Consider the following 22,642-nt stretch of genomic DNA (forward strand, 5'->3'; position numbering starts at 1 on the left):
GAATTACTCATAGATGGCATAGCGAGCTTACTTTTTTCTTTACAACATAAAGCCATGCAGACTGTGAGAGCTGCTCTTGTGAAAGCTGACTAAACAATGTGTGTAAGCCATTTCAGCACAAATCTTTCATAGCAAATTTAGCACAGGCATAATCTGTACTCGCATTAAAGTCCTGCATTGTGTGAGCTGCACGACTGGCTCTGATAAATTATTATTATCCTGAGGCAAGCTACAGAGGAAGGTCTACTGCAATTACAGTAGCAATTTAGCTAGCTGTAGCAGTGTAGATGTCTTACTGCTGAAGAGGATCTTTGCATAACGTCAGTGAGATCTACACTTCTACACCCTTACACTTTCTGACATAGATCGTTTGGCCAAACATCTTGTATCTGTGCTCCTGAATGTGTGGCTGATTTATCTCAACATGATGCGAGTTCTGGACCCTGCACATGTCTGCGGTGCTTTACTGTTTCTTGTCCAGCACTCACCAGATGCCTGTACTTCTGTGACATACTGCAGAAGCTCCTGGCCCTGGTGCTTGACGTCAAAGGTGAGGTTGTTCATAGTTAGCGCTTTGTCTGCATGATGCTGTAGCCTCTGCTCGGCCAGTGGTAGGTCCTCTGTGTCAAATTCACTCAGCTGCTGGGATAGTTCCTCGTTCCATGATTCCAGGTCTGAGATGATCTGAGAGGGGGGAAGAGAATGACACAGTAAGGAAGGTTACATTATATAAAGTAGTAGGACAAAAAACATGAATATTAAAAATGAAGGGAGACAATTGTATGAAATAATGTATGAAAAAGGTCCTTACTTAATATATAAGCTAAGAAGGTTTCATGCAGCAAATATTGCATTGCTAAGACACTAAACACCTTAAAAAACATTCACCAGCAGAAAGATTCAAAGGAGCTGTAAAGCACAGCATGAGCCATGTATTCATCCATACAATTGTATGATTAAAATAATTTTTGAATACCAAGTCAGTAAGTTTAATCGCTGTTACCTGACACCCTGGGCTGAGAGCCATAATAACAGATAACATATTACCCTGGTGATGCATGGCTGCTAAAGCAGATGTCCTGAGATGTCAGTGCTTGTCTCTGACTGCCCACACAGACTGAATCACGATACCAGGGGCACCTTGATCCTGGCACCATCCAGCTCTGTCTGTCAATGTTTTTTATTTCCTTTTTAACTGACTTAGTAGGTCTAGTCTACACTGCATTTCGAAATGCACCCAACTTTTGCTCTGGGGTATTTGGAGTTACCTATGACAAAATTGCCATAATGTGGCAGAGGCTTTATTTGCATCTTAAGAAAGAATCAGGTATTTATTTAAGACTTTTACTAAAAATATATTTTAAATACAATTTAAGTTTGTATATTGTCCATAGCTATCAATCAATCAATCAATGTTTATTTATATAGCCCAATATCACAAATGTTACATTTGTCTCAGTGGTCTTCACAATATCAGTATGACAATACGACACCCTCTGTCCTTAGCTATATTTTGTAGTAAATGTATATAATACATGCTTTTGGTTGTTTGATGAACTAAAAGCTGTCCCAGCTGTGGGCTGTTGAGAACTCCCTTTTACTGGAAGGTATATTGTGTAACGTCCACAAGAAGTGTTGGAATAGACAGAACCACTGGCTTTTATTTGTGTACCAGGTCTGGTGAGATGATATCTAAATGTCCTATTTGATCCTTTTAGGTTGACATTTACAGTACTTTGGCATAACATGATTTACGAAAGACACAACTTATCAGATTTCAACATTCATGCTCTCAGTTACTTCAGTGATATAAGCCAACATTTCTTATGGTTTGTATCCAGTGTCCGTCCAACATTCAGCTGTTTTTAACCTTATAAACTAATGTAAAAAGGTTTCAATTTCAAATGTGAGGAGTTACCACTACTTGACGTTCATGAGAGTTACATGTAAGCTAATGTTAACATGTTGTGCAGAAGCTCATAACCTTTCGTAAAATGTGATCTGTGTGCATTAATTTAAATTAGATGTTTGGCAGCTGTCCTATTTAGTTTAGCCACTTAAGAAGATAAAAGCCCAGTGTGTTTCATTGTGGTACGGTAAGAAAAAAATAGGTAAATACAGATAAACATAGTCCGAGAGAGGAAAAGAGAGACAGAAGAGTGTCGTCTGAGATCTGATAAAAAAGCAATCGTTAAGTAAAAAGATTCATAACAAGAAGGATAGCATAATCGTCTCAGGTCAAGCCATTTTTTTACATTTGCTATTTCTCAACTACTTCACCCAGCCAGAATGAACAGAACACCAACCGTGCTACTGTTCAGAGAGTTGATGTATAGTGCAGCAGCAGAACTGTATATTGAATGTATATATTGTTCTAGCATTCACAATTTACTGCAGACTAAGTGTACAGTATCTATTCTGTTGTTGTCACATGCAAATACAAAGAATAGCTGACAACTAAGAGTTAAGTGTTAGGACAAATGAAATGCAACAGAAAGTTCTGCAATAAATAAGAGCATATACATAGTTTTAAACTAAAGAACTGTTTCTTATCATTTCTCTCTTACCCTTGGTTCCTTTGAGTATAATAAACTGTGCTTCTCTCTAATTGTCAAGTACAATCGGCAGAGGGTTTACCTTCAAACTCTAGCTGTCAATAGGTTGCTGTTTCACGAAGAACAATTATTATTTTGGATCCTGTGAGCTTATCTCATACACAAACTCATGTATCTGAAAAAAAGCCTTAAGGAATAAGATGTGATTGTAAGTGTTTCTATACTTTCATAATATTATACAAAAAGGCAAACCTATTTTGCAATAGAGACCCCTACTCCGTTCAGGTAGGAAAGTGTGCTTTACTGATGACCAAAACAATAATTCCCCTGATAGAATGCCTCTTCTATATAGAAACACAACTTTCTTGGCTAGCATAAGAGTTATCTTATTTAAGTAATAACATTATAAAACCCTCTAAAATATATTTTGTAATAATTTCACAAGATTTGCGTCAAATTAGAAACTTACCAAGCAGTTATTTTCACTCTGTTTTCGTCTCCTCTTACAGTTGAGTAAAATGCCCTCTGTGTATAAATAGATCATCTCCGTCAGCTGTTGAATCTAACTAACGTACAGAAAATCTCCTATTTGCCATATCCTTTTGCAATGATACAGTTTACTGTTAGAGAGAACAACATTGTTACACAAGTGTAGGTCTCACCTCAACCCATGCCCTCACCTCAAACACACACCCCCATATGCACCAGGAGGGAGTGTCACGGTGCATGTGTGTGTGGGGAGGGAGACAAATGACTCCTCCACCCATCTTCATGCTCGAGCACTGTGTCATACTAATTCTTTGTGTGTATCTGTGGGCGTACTTCAGTTTTCAACCCAAGAGATTAAGAAGATTTACCACCATTCCCTGACTCGACATGTAAGGCTAATGTAAGACTTTTCTGTGCTTTTGGACTTAAGAAAACACAAGACACAACAGATCGGAAACTAGCCACATAACTTATATCTGCACATAGTGGAGGATAATTAATATATATGAGCAGACATTTGATAAAACACCATATACTTCCACACCATGCACAATGTGCAGTTTATTCCTTTAGCATCTAGCAATTCCAGCTCACAGGAAGGGTAAAGCAAAAGTTATGACCAGAAGAAACCAAATAATGATGAAATGATCATATGATCATTCAAATGTTGTCCATTTCAATCTGTATCATAAGATGTTCTTCATGAGTTTGCAGTAGAGCCACAGTAGTGCTTTTCTGCGTAATATTACCACATCTAGGTTTAGTGTACCGGAATGCTTACACTCCAGCTAATTAAAACTACAGCTTACCCTAATGGGAAGATCATTCATTTTGCAGCTGTAAACTAAAGTGTTAAACAAATCAATAATGGCAATGGAATAAAAAGGGCCGAGTTCATCCAAGTGCATGCAATTCATTCTGAGCGGGACATAACACATTTCAGGCCTATCCATCCAATAGTTGTGAGACATTTCACTCAAAAAGTGTTGGTGGTGAAACTCAATTTAGGATTCATCCCTGGTTCCATGTTCTTATAAAATGTTGTACATACATACAGCAGATATTGAGATATTTGACGAAAATGTCCTGACACACCGACACTAGCATCCCTAGAGCAATACTTGCAAAAACACTACTTTTTCTCCAAGCCTTATTATAGTGTCATTTATATGTCAACAGAGCATGGTTCAGAACATATGATTTGACAGCCATCCTAAACATCAAGACATCACTAAATATATTTAAAAAAAAGTAGATATCAAAGCACAAGCGGAGAAAAAGCATTAAGTCTCTCTCTGTGGGCTGTTAAAGAATTAGCGGACACAATGCAGCTAGTTTCAGGTTGGGCTGGGGACAACTAAATTGTAATGAGCCAAAAGATGAGATGCGTCAATTTGGAACATAATACTTTTAAATGTAGCACTCGTGAGAGTTTCACTGTAATTCAACCAAGGTTTGAATCTCAATGTGACTGTGTAACGGTCCTTCAGCTCAGATCAGTACCTGATCTTTTTCAGCATTTAAAGGAATGGTATGCTCATGACACTCATTTTTTAATAATTATCATCCGATAAAACAGACCAGTCTCTGCCAGTCTCTCTTTTTTTTTTTTAATCCGATGACATTATCAGTGATTTTAAACTGATTATATACCGAAATAACATCAACACTGTGGGCGCCGCCATTTCCCGGACGTGACGTAAACCATGCGTTTGGTTTTCGAAGACACGTTGATCTCCATGTTATTTACTGTAGTTTCTCTCTTCAAATATGCCTCATTGTATCGCGAAATATTGCCACAATTCGGATAGGAACAATCCACGGAATGCTCGGTTCCATCTGTTGCCAAAAGGTAAGCGTAAGAAGTACATTCGGAGGCAGTGGCTAGCCGAAATGTGGCCGGCCCGAACCGAGAGATTCACAGGCTCATGTAGGCAGCGAACATTTCAAATTTCCGGACGACTACTCTGAGAGTATGATAAAACATAACATGGGATTTATGGAACAACCATTACTTAATGGAGATGCAGTACCATCGGTCTTTCTGGTGTCATCACCGACCAGGACACCAGTTCGGCCAGTAGAGAAATCGCCCTCTGCAAGTGTGAAGCGACGGAGGAGCAGAAGTAGTGCTCGGAGTAAGAATAAGGTATGTTATAGCGCATTTCTATTGCAGCGGCTAGCCCCGTTTTAACGTCCTTTAGCGTCCAGGCCAGGACAGTTTTTGGTGGCCTTTCCATATAGCGTAGTACTGGCTAGTGTGTATTTCCCCCCAGTTTTTCCGGCCCCATAAAATCGTGATTCTATGGCCAGGGACAACGAAGCTGAGTATGCTAAACTAGAGAGGGAATCGCTAGCAAGGGTGGTACTACATGCATACATATAGTATCTTATATCATCTTCCCATTATACACACATGCATTTCCAAACATTTGGACTACCTATGTTGCAAATGTATTATCTTTTCAATTTACACACGGCATCTATTGCACGTCTGTCCGTCCTGGGAGAGGGATCCCTCCTCTGTTGCTCTCCCTGAGGTTTCTCCCATGTTCCCTTTAAACTGTGGGTTTTCTTCGGAAGTTTTTCCTTGTACGATGTGAGGGACTAAGGACAGTGGGTGTCGTATTGTCATACTGATATGTATGGCTGAATTCCCCCATCCAATCTCTTCACATTGGTCAAAATGTGTTCCTCTGCTGACGAGTCCGAACTGAAATACTCCACCATGTTTCCGTGTGTTGACAAAGTGAACGCATGGATGACGTCACGACCATCACGTGACTACTGAAAATGGCAAACATGGTGGCGGCCAGACGTAATATACAGGTCTTGATAAAAAAGAGCTATAAAATCATTATTTACCGGGGAATATCGCTGATTTCTTCAGGGTATGGTTTAAACATAACGTTTCACTAAATACTGAAGTTTTGATTAATTATCTAATGAGTGGACCATTCCTTTAAGAAAAACACTACAAAGCCTATTCGACACAAATGAAAATATGGTCCATTTATGTCTGTATTTCTCGACTTATCACATCGACTATCTAATTATCACCTCCAATCTTCTAATTATCTCCTCAGATATAACATGCCTAAATGCTTGATTAAATATCAACCATTTCTTACCCCTTGCAGCACAATCTTCCACTGCTTGATTTAATTTACTCAATCTCTTTTTTGCCTGAACATGTAGGATAAAGCTGAAATAAATATGCTTGATGCACCAAGCCTCCGTCTCCTGCTACTCACATCAATGGCGTCCCTCTCAAAGATGCGGAGCTGGAGGAAGAGCTCCAGTTTGATCTTCCTTTCTTGGAAAAGCTCCTCCATCTGGCCCTGGGCCTCGTCCAGCTGCTGCAGCACACTCTCGATGTGGGCCATGGAGCTGTTGTGGGGAGTCTTGTTGCTCGAGATGGCTGAGTCTCTGTGGAAAGGTTAAATGTAGGGGATTTAGAGGAACAGCACTTTTGTGGTCAGAGATGAAGCTTCCAGTTCTTTTGGTGGCATCCCTGAGGAAGTCAAAGAACCCCTTTTTTTTCATTTTCTAAATACTTCTCCTCTCCTTTGCTCGGTTGTTTACTTGGTCCGTTAGAGAAAATCCTTCTTCTTAGCTTTATTTTTGTTTCTTTCCTCATGATTGCTTAAGATCACAGGAAAAATGTCAGGCCATGCCTTGGGCATATAGGCATAATTGGGCCTCTATATCTTAGTTTTCGTATTTAGTTCAGTTATTTTCAGTGGTACAGGAGTTCTTTGTGTTGTGGTAATGCTACTAAACTTGTATAGATAGAACTCAAAAGAGTGTGATTGTAGGGATCAATATACTTTAATAATGTGGCTTACCCTAGAATGAATAATATATTGTAATATGCAAACAAGAGCATGTATAAGTAGTTGTCACCTGAGCTGTTGTATCAGGTCCTCCCCCTCCTTGATGACATTGACTGTAGCCTGCAGGGTGGTCTGCTGCTGCTGGCCGAAACGTTTGATCAGGTCCTGCACTGCTTCCACCGACTCTGCATACACATCATCCAGCAGTTCCTTCTGAAGCTCCTCCAACCACGTCCACAGCTAAGAGTGATTGACAGCAAAATAAATCCAGTAAACATGTAGCATCATGCTGTGTAGACCTCATGGAGAAGAGTAAAAGAGCAGGACGCAAACTAAACAGCCCCAGTATGAACAAAATCACATGCTCAGGAGGGTGGGGCAAATGCGTATGTAGAAATTGATACTTGTGCTTCCAATTGGATAGAAAAAATATGTCTAACCAGGATGTAAAATGCTGGTGTTTTGTGAATGGTCATCTTGGTAACAGATTAGCCATCTGGTGAATTGGCTCAGCCTTCTAACGCCCTGGCACACAATTCAGATTGGAGGAGAGACCCTGGCACCCAAGGTTTGTCTAACACCCACTTTGCTTACTCAAAAACATGTGACGTCATCCACTGTGTAGCTTACATTATACTTGACGCTTAAACAGACATACTGTCTGAGCTCACTGAGTGGCTGCTTTTTTTAAATAATTTGTTTTATTATTATTATCAATCTTTTTACAAGGCATAATAGTAAGCCACCTGTTCCTATTTGTCACTAAGGTTGAGTTATAAACAATATCTGAAATGACTACAAGAATCGACTTCATCTGAGTACAGTTGAATTTGCTCTTTTGCAAGTGTCTGAACTGTTTGTTTGATTGTATCATGCTGGACTGCATCCAAAGGTTTCTACAGAACTGCAAGAGGTGATGGCCAGGAGAGCTGGAAACATTGACACGCATACACATACCCAGGCACACACACATACTGACCTGAACCAGTGTCAACTGACAGATGGGATGAAAGAGATTAGTCCATATGGACGCTAAAGACTAGCTCCATTTCTAACACCACGGCTCTGACTGTCTCTATGAGTCTGAGTAAACAGGATGCAGAGGCAACACATGTTGAGTACAGTGTAATGTCAGTGCGGAGAGGTTCATTTGGACAGTGAAAGACTGTGAGCAATTAGTGTTGTAGAGATGAGCAACACAGACACGTACAGATCGCTGCCCTGTCCTGTACAGTTTGCATGTTCTTTATTTAATTTGAAATGCATGAGGCATATAACAGAGGCATGATTGTCATTATCACAGTAATGTAGAAAGCATATTGAGGCAGATTGCCTTAATTTGTGTAAATAAAAGTGCACTACTAAAATATAGAAATGCACAGATGTTTGCACTGGGAGCACTAGGAGTACCGATTATTGGCGATTGTTGGTGCAGATGTATAAAGCATATTAAAGTTTGCGAAATATGAGTACAATTATTTTTGCTTGTGTGTGACCAATTTAAATATGATTGCAGAAATGTAATCAACTAATTCAGTCATGGGGACTAACACTGTCTGTGTTAAAGTCCTAACATAGGTGATAATGGCTACTTGCTAGAAGGATTGCAAGTGTTAATAGTTTCTAGGTAATAGTGTATTTATTTCACAGCCATCTGCAAATGCAATTCTGATTGTAAAGCCATTATAAAAACAATTCTCAAAACAGCAGAAAAATGACTAATGGGTCAGTTTTATGGTTGATGAAGACATGACATGTTTTTTCCTGTGATTACTACATACAATAAAAAAGATTGCTGATCAATAAAACGATAACCATCTACTTCATCAGGCTAGTTAAAAGTAATAGTAGTACAAGCTTTAGCTTTAGACAAAATAGATGAGTCTAATCAATGTGGTTGATAGGCCTTATTAGGGTTGAGGAGAGGAGAGGTAATACACACCTCTTTGACGTGAGTATGGAAGGCAACAGACATGTCCAGCAGGACTTTACGTTGCTCAACACGTCGCACAAAGTCCTGAATGCGATCTTCTAGCTGATGGGCAGCCTGGTAAATTTCCTCTGGGTCACACTCTCCGGTCTGGGCCAGCTGTTCCGCTGCCTCCAGCAACTTGTCAGCATTGGTGTAGGTGTTCTGAAACATACACATTAAGAATCGATGAGAGTCCAAATACACTTGATTGTTACTACCAAAACAGCTTTTGAGCTTAAAAAGATGATTAAGCATATTTGTCTTCCAAAATAATATTTTACTTAATATTTGATATTAAGACTAAACATTGAAATGCTTCACACATGCATGATTTCTCATAAAAAATGTCAATTGATGCTGAGAGAAAAAGCACATCACAAGATGATTTGTTTTTGTGTTAACACTTGCACCTTGAAACTCACCTGTGCAACTTCCTCAAAGTCTTCATGTCTCTTCTGCAGAGCCCTGGCTCTGTGTAAAGACTTCCCAACACCAGTGTGTTTACTGAGGAAGGCCTCACCGTGGTTCTCTATCCAGTCGAGCACCTGGGAACACACAGATTATAAGCATGTAGTATGTATGTATTTTCAAGCAGTAGGGGGTGCAATTTGACTGGCTTGACTGTATTCAGAATCAGATCACATTAGAGTACTTTTTAGATGTCATCACTCTCTTCCTCACCCCTCCGTCTTGCTCTCTGCTCATCCCCCCTTTCTTTACTATTTCCCCCCATATGCAGTCTGTCATGTCTAAATTGCACAAGTGGACGATTAGGTTTTAACTAATAGGAAATCCAGAGCAGTTAAAAGTGTCAACATTTCCACTGTGGTGGAGATTAGCAATACATCTTTGTACATAATTACCTTATTATCTATAAACATATGGCCATACTTAATCTGTTTTTATGTATGGTAATGAAAAGGATTCACAATGCTCTCAAGTCTCAGTCATAATATTTTGATGGGACAAACACATCTGAACATTTGAACAATGCCCTCGACACTGTATGTGGCAGAAAATGGTATCACCATGGAAACCACTATCAAGAGAAAAGGGTGATGAAAGAGTGGATGGAAGAGGGGAATGACAGTAGTACAAAGATACAGCAAGATGGAGAGGGGGCAGAGAGGCAGGGAAGAGTTCATGCCTAAAGGGGAGAGATGTAGAGATGACACTATGCACCAACTCAGATGGTGATCTAAGAGCTCAGCCATCCACAGTCACAAAGAGAGAACAACTCTCACTCTCTAAACCCAAGAGGAATTGGGGGGGAAAAAGGCTTTGAAAAAGCTGGAGCTGATTATATTACATCTTAATATCACACTCTGCTATCCAGTATGGGATGTTTGCACAATATCTCACTGGAAAAGAGATAATAGGATCTTTATAACATTTAAAAAAAGTAATACAGCAACACTAAACACATGTGTTGCTATTGTAACAGCTTCTTATTTTTGTATTTGTTAACTAACTATCCAGTATACATGTACTAGTAAAATATGTCTTACATTACACCGCTTCCTATTTTGTATGTGTTCTGATTCTTATCAGCAATACCAGCTTATTCAACTACTCGGAAGCACAAATGTTTTACAGATTAAACTGAATCAAAACAAGTTTAGTAAACTGCCACATAACAAGAAGAGTTGTGAAAAGCTCAATGAGCTGTGAAAAGCTCAATAAGTTGATTAATTTAAGCGCTTTGAGCACCAGGAAAAGCGCTTTATAAATGTAATGTATTATTATTATTAATTGAGGAGAAAATGTTAGGAAGGATAGATGTGTACATGTGTAAGAGCAGTGTATAGCTAGCCCTAATGGTCACTGCTTTACCGGGCCGGGTAGTTACTTGAAATAGGGACAAGATGAGACAGCACTTTATCCTGTCTCTACTGTAGTCTCTGCTTTGTAAGTGTAGTTGTATGTGTATGTGTAGTTGTATGTGTATGTGTAGTTGTATGTGTATGTGTATGTGTAGTTGTATGTGTATGTGTGAACAACAAAACCTGCTAAGGCCAACACAGCTGCAGCTCTTGTGTTAGTTGGACTCTGCTCTGTATGTCTTTGTGTATCTCTTACTTGCTGCACATCCTGCTGAAAGACACACAGCTGCAGCCGTTGATGCAGGCGGACTTTGCGATGCTGCCAGATGTTTTCCAGCTGCCTCTGGTGGTGCAGCACCTCATGGATGATGTCTAAGACGTGGTGCACAGCCTTGGAGTAGTTAGCCGATGCCATCAACGAATCAGCACTTCCTGGTGTCAAAGGTCGCTGTAGTTTGTCCAAAAGAGACTTCCCATCCTGGCTTACCTGTTAAAGGTATCATGTAGTTTCACTTATTGCAAAAATCCTTACATTATCTCACGTGGGAAACATGGAAACCTCCCAAATTCCTTAGCAAACAGATAATAAAATGAATTATGCAAGAAAAATATGCATTATTGTTATAGTAAGATTTTCCATTACCTCAGACTCGATAGCACAGACATCTAATATTTTTTACAATATTCTTACAAAGTTACATTTTGGGAATTTTCACATTTGGGTTAAGTTAAAACATTTTTTAAAAGGACTATAACCTTCTGCTTTAATATTGTATATCATATCCAATATCTCTAGTACATATAATTGACCTAGAACATTTTGATCATGTGTAAGATTTGATGTGTAAATTAATTAAACGTAGACACACTGTGTTAAGGCGGTTTGGATAATTATCAGTCCCATTTCGTGTGGTGCGGCGGAGGCTTCAATATTTCCATGTACCTTTTTGTTTTGCATGATTACATCAGCGTGCATGTGTGAACTGACCTCAGAGTATGCTGTTGTGATGTGCTCGTACAGTCCCTGGTGATGGTGGATTGTGTCTTCCAGATCTTGGAGTTCAGAGGGCAGCTCTCCCTCACCACATGCCTTACACCATGGCTCCACTTTACTCATGTACTGAGGAGAGAACAGGCACAATACAAACATTGTATTACACAGACCTACAGATAAATATACAGTATACACAATATATATAATGTGCAGTGTCTAGGTATTGTATACTATGCATTCTATTTGGTATGTACTGTAAAATGCGATATCTTTTGTGCATGCATGACGGGGCTCTTAAGATCCTTTGTAAAGCCAGATTAACTTGTTCTATATTGTTTACATTATAACTACATTGTCACACTACAGGTAGGCACTTTAAAATTATCATTAAACCTGTATATTTTTATTTTGCGGTGACCAATTATCAGATTGTTTCTGTGAAACCAAGATAATGAAAATAACTGAAACAGTTGATTTTGCAGTGGCAATTGACACCACAATTGATATATCTATTCATACAGTATGTAAACCTGTATTTTTCACTATTGGCATACTTAGACTGCCCATATTACTACTAAGACAGTCCATGGTATAAGCATGTATGTGGACTTCAGACAATGTTTTGCCCGTTGAATACTCTCACAGTTAGCCAACAAAAACAAAGATAAACAATGACTCTGCATTAGGATATCTCTTCCTCGGCTGGCGGCTTAACTAGCTTTACATAAAGGTTTGGCATCCCAACTGTTATTGTTGGAAACAGAAAGGCTGACAAGGACAGAGACTTTTCCTCTCACTGAGAAGTGAGAGGAAAAGTTCAACAACCAAAAAGGGAGAGAAGAGGGGAGAGCTGGGTAGAACGATATGATACAAATTTGATTGACCATTTATTATTCTGTTTTATGAAGGGAAGAATGGAAAGGAGTTTGGGTCTGTTTAAAATTGCTTTGTTATAGATATCTATAATAAGTATAACATATATACTTTATTTTATATGTAATATGAGGTAGAGACTATTTTGCCAAAATTGTAACATGAAAGCATACAATAAAAATATCATGTCTGTGACGCTGCTCCCCCACTAAACCTGACAGCAACACATCAAAAGCTGACTATGAAGTATTGAGCATTAAGATTGTACAGAAAAGAGGCCACTCAGCAAACTATAGATGTCAACAACCAACTAATGCAATGTAACTGCAAACATAAGCAAAACAATGGAAAGCAGTATTGATCAATGGTCTTTTAGGTCTATTAGAGCTTGTAAATTGTAGTGTTTTTTATTCTACTTTGTTTCTCTTTAAATGTACTCATCTTCAAAATATATAAAACTATTATTAGGTTTAAATCTATTCAGTCAAATCTATTCAGTCAAGTACACATTCCAGATATTCATTTCAGCCTTTAAAGTTCTGTAAAACATCTAATATGCTCCATTCCCCCTCTTATTTGTGCCTATCATTAAAGAAAGAATACCCATTAATTCTACAACATACGTGTGCACTTGTGCATGTAATTGTCAGCTTTCCAGGGGGAGACATCCTCAGAACTTAATATCCTGTTCGTCTGTTAGTCGTTCTGCATGTACCTGGTCTGCTTTCTGGTGGAAGCTGGCAGACATCTCCAGTAGGGTGCTGCGTTCGTCCAGTGCTGCAGCAAAGGCCTTCCATTCCTGCTCCAGCTGACTTGAGATCTGCTGGATCTGCTGGGAGGCGTAGTGGCCGGTCTCCAGGAGCCGGTTCCCGACCGACATGATCCGATTGATGTTCACATAAACATTCTGTGTTCAAGGCAGAGAAGCAAAAATAGACACAACAATCAATTGGTTTTAATTCATAAAGTACTGGAGGTGCTTTGTTTGATTATCTTTAACATAGACAGGACAAAACTGTAAATAAATACTAATGTACACAAAACTCCATTGCTTTAAATCTTTAGATATCTGACCTGAAGCATAACTGACACATACACACATTGTTTTTTTCGTTTAATGTTGATGTTGGGCACCCAGGTAAATTATAAGGTGGCCAGGTAAAATAATGTTGCAGTTTCATTTTGGGTGTAATGATGCATGAAGATGAAACCATGTCTTCAAACATTCAAGATTGTCTTTACTTCCAGCAAGTGAGCAAAGTTTGTTTGTGAAACATGGTAGCCAAAATGACATTAGTCTAAGTAATATAAGATAGATTAAAAGTCAATATAGGCACCCTTGTCATCAGCTACCCGCCCATCCCTCACCACGCATGCATGCACGCACCATGTGAATAATGAAATAAGCCCATTGGCCTCTTAAGTCTTTTTTAATATATGGGCTCCAAGCTGTTTTGTGTAGATAGGAACGGATCAGCGAACGCTAATTAACAACTGTGTTAACAGCCAGTTATTATTCTATTCAATTACTGCTCCTGGAGCCTATAATGGCTCTTAGTTTGTTTATTTCAATCACGACGGGGAGGAAAGATGAACCAAACACCAGCAACAGCAAATTAAGAGTTTTCCTCAAAGTAGGAGACACTGGATTTGTACTTTGTTCTTGTTCATCTATAATGTTTTTGAAATGATTGGTGTCTTTTTATTAAAGTAGGACTTGGAAATGGTTTTAATTAGTTTTTTATTTTACTTGTAGGAGTTTCTTAAGCAAACCAAGCAAAGAGATTCCCTGTTGTCCAAAATCCCAGAAAGTCTTGGCACTGGGAACGAAAAGCACTAGATTGGAGTGCTTAGAAGTAAGGCTCATGTGATAAAGTAAGGCTCATGTGATGAATGAAGGGAGTCTAACTGCTAGAGAACTACCACAATCCTATTATAAATGTTATAAAGCAACAAATATAGGAGGAAGATTATCTCTAAGCTACTATAGATCATATGTGGTATTGTACCATGGGACATTTGTGTTTTTTGACAAGCCCAGGTAAAAAAAGGAGACAAATATTTTAAAGAGAACACACACCCATACATAAGCACACGTACATACACACATACAAATGAGTAGGGGCAGGGACGTGCACAGACATTTTGGGGGGCAGGGGCTCAAGTGAGAAAAAGGGCACATCCCATAATAATTTATACAAAAAAATGTAAAACTAAAAGTTAAATATAGTTGCACATCTTTGGCTTACCGACCAATTAATTTGAATACCCTCACACTCACGCAATTGTTTAATACTCAACAAAATCTACAAAATAATCAGTTAACACAGAGACAATGGTCTTCTTTAGTATTCACTATGCACAAGAGCAGACAACAACAAAGGAAACAATGCCACAATGTGCATGTTTTCTATGCTACTAGTTAAAATTGCAATAATAATTAGTTTATTTTAGCACAACATTAAGTCCTTTGAATTATTTTTGTGGTATTAAAATAAATAACACTTTAAAATCAACAAAAATCTTCACACAAAACTGAAAAAGGCTGTTGTCTACATAAATACGCAAACCAACCTAAACTCCAAACTACAAGTAGGCCTTAAGTTTAGTTACAACAATTACACTTAGTGCATTCTGCTCTCCTCTCCTACTCATTTACTTAATGCAAAATTATTTATTAAGAACATGCAAGAATACTGCAACTTTACTGGAATTATTTAAAAATGTCTTGAAATCTGAAATTAAATATTTTGTTAATAACTTCTTTTGTAACTAACTTTCTTTGTATCTTGTATCTTTCTTTGCACTTGGAAGTTGTTAAATATATTTTCATGTCTTCACTTGTTGTCTCTCTTTCCTCCCGTACAGCAGCAACCTTCTGGGGGCCATGTCCCTGTAGATGTCTATTACTTCACTGTGGGTAACAGGAATGTCCTTCTCAATAGCGAGGAGATCAGAAAGCCTCTCTTCTGTACTTTGGCTTCTGAGTGTGTCTTTCACACACTGGCAGCTTAGTCATTTGTTCATCACCACTCACCTTCAAAATAAGCCATGAAAAGCCGGCATAATGTGGGACAGTAAAGTGGGAGGTGCTGCTACCTGTCTGTCTGAAGGGACACCGCTGTACGCGAGACGTGGAGGGAGGGAGGGAGGGGAGAGAGAGCAGCGGAGCTTCAAAGTCTAATCTCCCGTCCTGATATTTGAATTTTTTATTCAATCAATATATTTTTGGAAAGTGTGCGCAAACAGCAGTAGATACATATTCATTTATTTAAAAATCACCCCATAAAAAGGGCACTTTCTCTGGAGGAAGAAAAAGGGCTCAAGCCCACTTTGAGGTCTATGTGTGCACGTGCCTGAGTAGGGGATTGGAGCAGATAGGGAAAAGAGTTCCGAGTCACAACCAATAAAGCCTGAAGGGCTTCAAGCCATCTGCAGGACATTATGAATTAGATTAAATAACAGAGGCTGGACTACTCGAACACACTGGGTGGTAAAAGCCTTAATTCCAAACTGATGGACAGAAAGGGGGAGGGCAGAGATAGGCAGAAGGTATTCCTAACTCAAACCTGATGAGGGTATGCAGCAAGTGAGAGGGAGAACGAGAAAAAGAGAGGAGGAAAAGCAGGGCAACACCTTTGACCCAGAGATCAGATCATCTACAGAGTAGGAAAACAAATAACACCACAGTGGAATTTGCTTTGTGAAGGAACTTCAGAACAAGATGAGCAACTGTCCACAGCAGCAGTAACATCCTTCCTGTCTTGCCAAAGGGGGATAAAACGACCCAGGCTGTAACCAGATTACTCTGTAACTTGCTACCTAATGCACTGTATTTATTTTGTTTCCAATGTCCACCATCATATGGATATGATAGTACTACAAATCCCTCAATGAATTGTGGCTTAGCGAGATGGATACACAGCACAAGTCAACATGTTGATTCCCTGCTCCTTGTAGAGTACAGCACTGAGTTAATGTTATGTATAAACAGTACATGTTCAGAAACACAATATAAGTTAGGATCCTGTTGGTAAGCTTACTGTACAGTATCAAGGCAACATTGGTTTCCTTTAGCCTCACGTGTGTGTTATGATGTTATTGTTTCTCTTCTGATTACCCAAGCAATTAACAGTAACTGTTCGAGATTCAGTCCCTTTTCTTTGATGGCCAAATAGCATAAACACAAATGGCAGATTAACAAACAGATCTGAAAAGGTTCACTACTGACACAGTGGATAATTAGTTGATTTTTGTTTTTTAATGATCTCTTCATATTTGTATTTATCCAACTATTTCAGATTATAAACAAGCCTCCTATTTACCCAAAATAATTGCCAAAATGTTGAATCATGCATTGTCCCTTTCTCCCCTGGTGATCCGGTCTATCAAACATGTAAATGATGGTCACAAGCTAAGGGTGGAAAGAGGAAGAGGGTTTTCCTTAGGCAGGTGAAAGTTCTGTGTCACACTTTCCAATGAATCTCATTCAAATTGTTCTCAAATGTGTTAGTAGTATCAACAGCTATCTGCCCTGTAAGGTACTCTGTGCATACAAATGAGGAGCCTGAAACAGCAGACACCGCTTTCGATGAATACATGACAATGGATGCAACTAGACATATATGAAAACGGAGAAACACCTGTTGTTGGTTTTAACGGAAAAGAGGATTGAAGCGAGCATGACTCAGGCCCAGATTCAAGAGGACAGAAGAGAGAAGAGTTACAAAAAGAGAAACCTGTAATTGACAAACTGCATCAAAACACCAGAAGCCCGACCACTGCTCTACCTTCCATTCCTCTTACCGACAGATACATCACTATCAGACGCCCTCCAATGAATGCTAACAGAGGATTAAGGGTATCTCAATTAGGTAAGGTATACTGAAATATATAACTGAAACTGAAATTAAAATAAATGCAGAATTGCATAAACACTAACACTATTATATCATACTGGCAAATTATAACATTATATTTCCCTCTGATTAGTTGTCCTCAGGATTACTACAGTGGATCTTGTGTTGCTGTGTATTATGTTACTTGGAGGGCTGCTTTACTGTAAGAACATCAACTTTAAGTATGATCTTTCCTTCTGTTATATATAACAATCTTAAAGATGAAGTCTATGTTTCCCCCAGTGTTCAGAAAAACCCGTATGAGTTAGGAGCCTGCTAGTAAGCTCTCTTCAGAATGATTACCCATGCAATTAATTTTTTTTCAAATTATCTCCCTTTTATTTAGAGGCCATAAGAACATATGGCAGATAAGTGAACTGAGCTGAGAAGGTGCACTGCTGACACAAACCCACACTTCTGATGAACTATGCAAAAGCAAGAAGACAACAAAACAACATGAACCTAACAATACAATTACTTTGCGCCCTGGTAGGTTCTTATCAACACCTAGATCGACCATGCTGGCATATTTTCTTTATACAAATGTAAGGCAAATCATCTCCATGCCTTTAGGGCTGTTCCAATGTTTTCTTTTTTTCTTTCATTACATATTTTCGTGCTAATATTATCAATATCTAGCATGTAAAACCTATATTGTGCAAGTGTGCATGATTTTTAAAGTGTTTTTAATCATCTATTAATATGTGTATTCACCCAAATATTGCAGATTATAATCAAGCCTCCTATTCACCCAAAATAATTGCTAACAGTTTTATTTATTTTTATCTTTAATATTTTTTGAATGCATGCTTCTTGGGTAATATTAAGCTGTCTTTGGCTCTTTTCTTGCTGTAACAAATGCAAATGACACCTCTGTGGGACGAATAAAGGTATTCTGATTCCGAATCATGCATTTCCTTTTCTCCCCTGGTGATCCAGTTTTTAAAAAAAAAGTAAATCATGGTTACATGTAGAGAGCTAAAGTTGGAAAGAAGAAGTGTGTTTCCCTTAGGAAAGTGAATATTCTGTGACATACTTTTAAAAAGTTTTTATTCAAATTGGTCTCATGAAGTCCCTCCCACAAAAATGATGTTAGTAGTATCTGTTCTGTAAGGTGCTATGTGCGTTCATAACTCAAAGTCAGATGGAGATGCGATTCAACAATGGATCAGCTTGAAACAGAAGACACTGCTGTCGATGAATACATGACAATGGATGCAGATGAATGGTTGGAACTAGAGATTTATGAAACTGGAGAAACACCTGTTTTTGGTTTTAACGGAAAAGAGGATTCAAACCAGCATGACTCAGGCCCAGATTCAAGAGGACAGAAGAGAGAAGAGTTACAAAAAGAGAAACCTGTAATTGACAAACTGCAAAACACCAGAAGCCCGACCACTGCTCTACCTTCCATTCCTCTTACCGACAGATACATCACTATCAGACGCCCTCCAGTGAATGCTAACAGAGGATTAAGGGTATCTCAATTAGGTAAGGTATACTGAAATTAAATGAATATAAATACGGAATTTCATAAACAGGAACACTATCATACTGGTCAATTATAATAACATTTTATTTTCCTTTGACTAGTTTTCCTCAGGATTACTACAGTGGGTCTTGTGTTGCTGAGTATTATGTTACTTGGAGTGATGTTTTATAATACGAACAACAACTGTAAGTCTGAACTTTCTTTCTGTTATATATAACAGTCTTTTAAGATTAAGTGAATGTATCCCCAGAGGAACAAGACATTTGATGACTGTATTATTGTACATTTTACACTGTATTAAAGGTCACATGTCATGGTCCTTTCTACTGATCATAATACCATTGTTGAGGTATATTACAATAGAAAAATACTGTGCAAAATCTGAGGCCATGGTTCTCAGCAGGAAACCGATGGACTGTCCACTCCAAGTAGGGAATGAGTCCTTACCCCAAGTGAAGGAGTTCAAGTATCTCGGGGTCTTGTTCTCGAGTGAGGGAGAATCGGAGCAGCGGGAGCGGTACTGCAGTCGCTTTACCGCACCGTTGTGGCGAAAAGGGAGCTGAGCCAGAAGGCAAAGCTCTCTGTCTACCGGGCCATTTTCGTTCCTACCCTCACCTATGGTCATGAAGGATGGGTCATGACCGAAAGAACGAGATCGCGGATACAAGCGGCCGAGATGGGTTTCCTCCGCCGGGTGGCTGGTGTCTCCTTTAGGTATAAGGTGAGAAGTTCGGTCATCAGGGAGGGACTCGGAGTTGAGCCGCTCCTCCTTCGCGTCGAAAGAAGCCAGTTGAGGTGGTTCGGGCACCTAGTTAGGATGCCACCTGGGCGCCTCCCTAGGGAGGTGTTCCAGGCACGTCCAGCTGGGAAGAGACCAAGGGGTAGACCTAGGACCAGGTGGAGGGATTATATCTCTTCGCTGGCCTGGGAGCGCCGCCTTGGGATCCCCCAGTCAGAGCTGGTTGATGTCGCCAGGGAAAAGAAAGTTTGGGGCTCTCTGCTGGAACTGCTACCCCCGCGACCCGACCACGGATAAGCGGGAGAAGATGGATGGATGGATGTGCAATTTTCCAAACTCACATTGTTTCGCATACAGCATCTCTGTAAACTACGTGTATTCACTCTCTCCACTAAACGGCTCGTTGGAGCTCTTGCCCCCCTCCCTGTGAGCCCAGTGTGCTCCGATTGACCAATCCACAGACTTCCTCACACACACACGCAGCTCAGCTGATCTCTCCTCCGGGCTGCTGCTGATAACAGACAGTTGCGATCGCGGCGAAATTCTCTCTGCAGACCCATTCTCACAGCGTTTATCAACCTTTTTCTTCTCAATATCAAGCCACACTTATTGTTTTTACTTCGGCTGAGACTTTGTGTGTGCTCGGGGTGATTCACAACGTCCGATTGTTTCACGTTGTGAATCGCGCTGAGCTCCGTGGAGGTGTGATTTCCTTGTTTAGCGATACACAGCCAAACACAGCCAAACTCACCCTGAGCACACACAAAGTCACAGCCGAAGTAAAAACAATAAATGCTGAGCTGCGTGTGTGTGAGGAAGTCCGTGGATTGGTCACTTTGGACCAATCAGCGGGGGCTTAACGTAACGGCTCCGCGGACTTAACGTAACGGCTCCACGGATTGGTCCATTTAGTTCCGGTTACAACATGACGTCCTGATGTATCCGGAAGAATCAAATGGATGATGACGTTTCACCAACGAGGCGTTTTGGGGAGTTCTTCTCTGTGTTAGAGTTTTACTCGCTACAGGGTGTACTTTGAGGGTTTTGACTCTGCACACCGTTTACATGCATAAAAACCTTCATAACACACAAGCGGACGGGTAATAACCGGAAAAGCATGACATGTCACCTTTAATGTAATGATTTAGTCCACAGAGTAATCTTTTTGGCTTTTGGGATATATTCACCAAATTGTTCAAATATTTCAATCATTAATCCCTTTGAAATGTGGACATAAATATTTTCATTGAATGCTTGACTGCATTGAAAATAGGGAGATGTTTTCATCGTAGGGATTGTAACTAAATTATTTGCACAAACTGGACTACTTTAAAAAAAAAAAAAGGGATATAGTAATATAATACAGTTTATTGGTACATATATTACAAGTTCATATGCTTCAGTGTACTAGCAGTTCTGTTTAGTGCTAATGTCCAGCAAACTGTGCAGTGGGTGATAAAAGATTAAACAATGTAGGCATGAATTATGTATGTAATTATATTATATATGTGCATTCTACTTGGCGATATGAAGCAGCTTTTTTATCTCTTTTTATAACAGATATCCTACAGAATAACATTGGGGAAATCCAGGACTTGATAAGGGAAATAGGTGAGAGGCTACAGAATAACACGGAGGAAGTCCAGGACTTGATAAGGGAAATAGATGAGAGGTTACAGAATAACACGGAAGAAGTCCAGGACTTGAAAAGGGAAATAGGTGAGAGGCTACAGAATAACACGGAAGAAGTCCAGGACTTGATAAGGGAAATAGATGAGAGGTTACAGAATAACACGGAAGAAGTCCAGGACTTGAAAAGGGAAATAGGTGAGAGGCTACAGAATAACACGGAAGAAGTCCAGGACTTGAAAAGGGAAATAGGTGAGTTGTTTATGAACATATGAGTCATGGTAACTAACAGCTAGTAACTTGGAACGATTGCTTACTAAAAAAAACAATAAAAACAAATCATTGATCAAACATTTAATAAGTTGTGTAGAACTAAACTGTTGCACATCTCTACAGTGAACCTGAGAAACAGCTCCAGATCAATGTACCTTTCCATCCTGGACAACTCTAATTGTTCCGGTGTTTCCCAGTGTGATCTGTCCATGGACAATAACAAAGTGTTAAAGGTAAGAAAAAGAGTTGTGTGTTGGTATCCTTGTAAAAAAATATATAACAAAGTTCAGCATATTAATTGGCTTTATCTTAACTAACAACCATATTTGCCTTCACAGGAGCAAAGGGATTCAATCAATTCTTTTAACAAGACCATTGAAAATGGATTCTGCCGATTGCCGATCTCCTGCAGCAGTAACTCTACTTTAGGGAACATGACCAGGCATTAAAGCCAATCTGGAAACAAATCTATAATGTAACTGGAAAAAACACTTCATTTATCCTTAACCATGTTATCATTTGTTATCATTAATGTGTGTACATTGTCAGTTATGTTGTGCTATACTGTATGTTGTACAGGTGTAATATATCTACCATATTGTCTTGCTTTTTTAATACTATATACACACAGACAAAATAGGATTGGTTTACCTGCAAAATTGTGACAGAGCTTCTGCACCATATGCAATGTTAAAAAACTCATGTAACGTTAACTTATATCATGGTTGAGAAACCCCTTCATTACCAAACTGCATTTGTCAAGTGTCTCCTAAAGGGGGCATTACAGTAACATAACTCCATCTAGTGTATTGTGCATGATACTTGCTAGAAGTCACCACTAGCATTTGGTTTATGTCATAAACCTAAACTTGATGAAGCTCATATGAATTTCCAAGCCAAAAGCAATGATCACTAAATAATACAACATTTCAAAAACAGTACCGGTAATGCCAATATTTACACATCAGCAGTAAGTGGTACATGACATGTGTGTAAAGGTACTTGGTTTCACCTTGCTTTTTCTTTCCATACTTTTTTCCATATACTGTAAAATACAAGAGGACACAGG

The 22,642-nt window shown here is 39.2% G+C and overlaps 1 protein-coding gene across 3 annotated transcripts in view; it reads right to left on the minus strand.

Moving 5' to 3' along the window:
• triob (trio Rho guanine nucleotide exchange factor b) overlaps positions 1 to 22,642 on the minus strand; it is a 122,273-nt gene that overhangs the window by 37,390 nt on the left and 62,241 nt on the right. For all 3 annotated transcript variants that reach the window (XM_034102022.2, XM_034102021.2, XM_034102023.2), the window contains exons 9-16: positions 13,258 to 13,449; positions 11,664 to 11,795; positions 10,932 to 11,162; positions 9,275 to 9,397; positions 8,823 to 9,014; positions 6,951 to 7,120; positions 6,299 to 6,473; positions 489 to 684 (exon numbers count right to left, since the gene is read on the minus strand). In XM_034102022.2, coding sequence (XP_033957913.2) covers positions 489 to 684; positions 6,299 to 6,473; positions 6,951 to 7,120; positions 8,823 to 9,014; positions 9,275 to 9,397; positions 10,932 to 11,162; positions 11,664 to 11,795; positions 13,258 to 13,449 — 1,411 coding nt within the window. The remainder of the gene's footprint in view (positions 1 to 488; positions 685 to 6,298; positions 6,474 to 6,950; positions 7,121 to 8,822; positions 9,015 to 9,274; positions 9,398 to 10,931; positions 11,163 to 11,663; positions 11,796 to 13,257; positions 13,450 to 22,642) is intronic.

The sequence above is a fragment of the Pseudochaenichthys georgianus genome, chromosome 16 (assembly GCF_902827115.2).
Source record: "Pseudochaenichthys georgianus chromosome 16, fPseGeo1.2, whole genome shotgun sequence".
Classification (NCBI taxonomy): Eukaryota; Metazoa; Chordata; class Actinopteri; order Perciformes; family Channichthyidae; genus Pseudochaenichthys; species Pseudochaenichthys georgianus.